The following is a 1,490-nucleotide window of genomic DNA, read 5'->3' on the forward strand; positions in this document are numbered from 1 at the left end:
TATGTGCTGGGGGGACAAGGGGTGGGTATGCTGCTCCTCGCGCTGCAGAGTGCCCAGGGTGCCCCAGCACATGGATGTAAGCTCGTCTTCGCCGAGTCCCTCTCACAGGATGGCACCAACCAAGTTGACACATTCCTGGAGCAGCATGGTGGGGCTGGGATCCAGCACGTCGGCCTCTGCACCACTGATATCGTCACCACAACCAGGGCTTTGCAGCAGCAGGGTGTGCAGTTCTTCACACCCCCCACCACCTATTACAGCCAGGGGGGCAAAGCAGAGGAGATCCAGGGGGCTGGGCAGGATCCCAGCATGTTGGCAGAGCTTGGCATCCTCCTGGACACCACAGTGCCTGGGGACAAGGGCCAGCTCGGCACTGATGCCAGAGAGAAAACTTCTCAGGAGTATTTGATGCAGATCTTCACCCATCCCATATTCTCTGAGGAGACCTTCTTCCTGGAGCTCATTGACCGTCGGGGAGCGCCAGGCTTTGGGGAAGGCAATATACGGGCACTGTGGAAAGCTGTGCAGGTCTATATGGACCAGCAGCAGTAATGGCAACACTACAGTCCTCCTCCCTTAGCTCCCCATCCTCTGCGGTCCAATCCTGGGGCAATACACCACTGTAGAGATCCCAGCAGCTGCCTGTGGCATGGCCCAGGTGGGCAGGGACCAAGGGAGGACTCCAGGTCAACCCAGAGCCAACTCAGCATGGGAGCAAGTCACTCAAGGCCAATTCCAGCCGGGCTCTGAGCATCCCCCACCCAGGCTGGAGGGTGATTTCTCCCCCTCCCTGGGTTCCCAGTGGTTTATCAACCACACATGAAGAAGTTTCATCTTAATTTATTGAGACTTGTTCCTGCAGCATGACCAAGAGCAGTGCTGGCACAGCAACACCCCCAGTTGTAGGGGGATGAGGGGCTGCCAGAGGGCAGTGGAGAAGCTGGGGGTCACAGACATGGCCCCTCACCAACAGTACCACCCAGAGCACAGCCAGCCCCTGTGTGGGGCAAGTGGTGGCCTCTTGCTCCTCTCGATTAAAGAATTAACTTACAAGCACTGCTTTGAGTTTTTAATCCTCCCATTTAAGATGTGCCAGCTGAGAATGAATGGGCCCTTTCCACACCTCGAGGCAAGCTGTCCCCCCTCTGGCAGTCCCTAAATTGAAGTCATTGCCCCTTGCACCCCAGCAGGACTGGCTCTGTCCCTGCCAGCTCCAGGGCTTGTGCCTTTGCAAGGGGGCATCACAGTCAGGGAAAGCCCCAGTGCAAATAGTGAGGAACAGCCCAACAGAAAAGGTAAAAAAGGAGGATAAAACCCTACAAAAAGTCCCAGGGACAGTTGTTTGGCCCCAGGGAGGAACAGCCTATAGGCAGGAGGAGTACAGCCCTTGGGGGCTGATGCTGCCCTCAGAAGAGAGGTGCTCTGGGTGCCCTATTTGGAGTCACCAGGAGTTAATGCTCAGCTGAAGGGCTCATGGGTGCATTAACAAA

The 1,490-nt window shown here is 56.5% G+C and overlaps 1 protein-coding gene across 1 annotated transcript in view; it reads left to right on the plus strand.

Annotated features, from left to right (window-relative positions):
• HPDL (4-hydroxyphenylpyruvate dioxygenase-like) overlaps positions 1–552 on the plus strand; it is a gene marked incomplete at its 5' end in the record, with an annotated part of 830 nt that extends 278 nt beyond the window's left edge. The window contains one exon of the mRNA XM_009084991.1: positions 3–552. Within this exon, the coding sequence (XP_009083239.1) occupies positions 3–552 (550 nt within the window). The remainder of the gene's footprint in view (positions 1–2) is intronic.
• Positions 553–1,490: the final 938 nt, after the last annotated feature.

This window comes from Acanthisitta chloris, unplaced genomic scaffold (assembly GCF_000695815.1).
Source record: "Acanthisitta chloris isolate BGI_N310 unplaced genomic scaffold, ASM69581v1 scaffold28751, whole genome shotgun sequence".
Lineage (NCBI taxonomy): Eukaryota > Metazoa > Chordata > Aves > Passeriformes > Acanthisittidae > Acanthisitta > Acanthisitta chloris.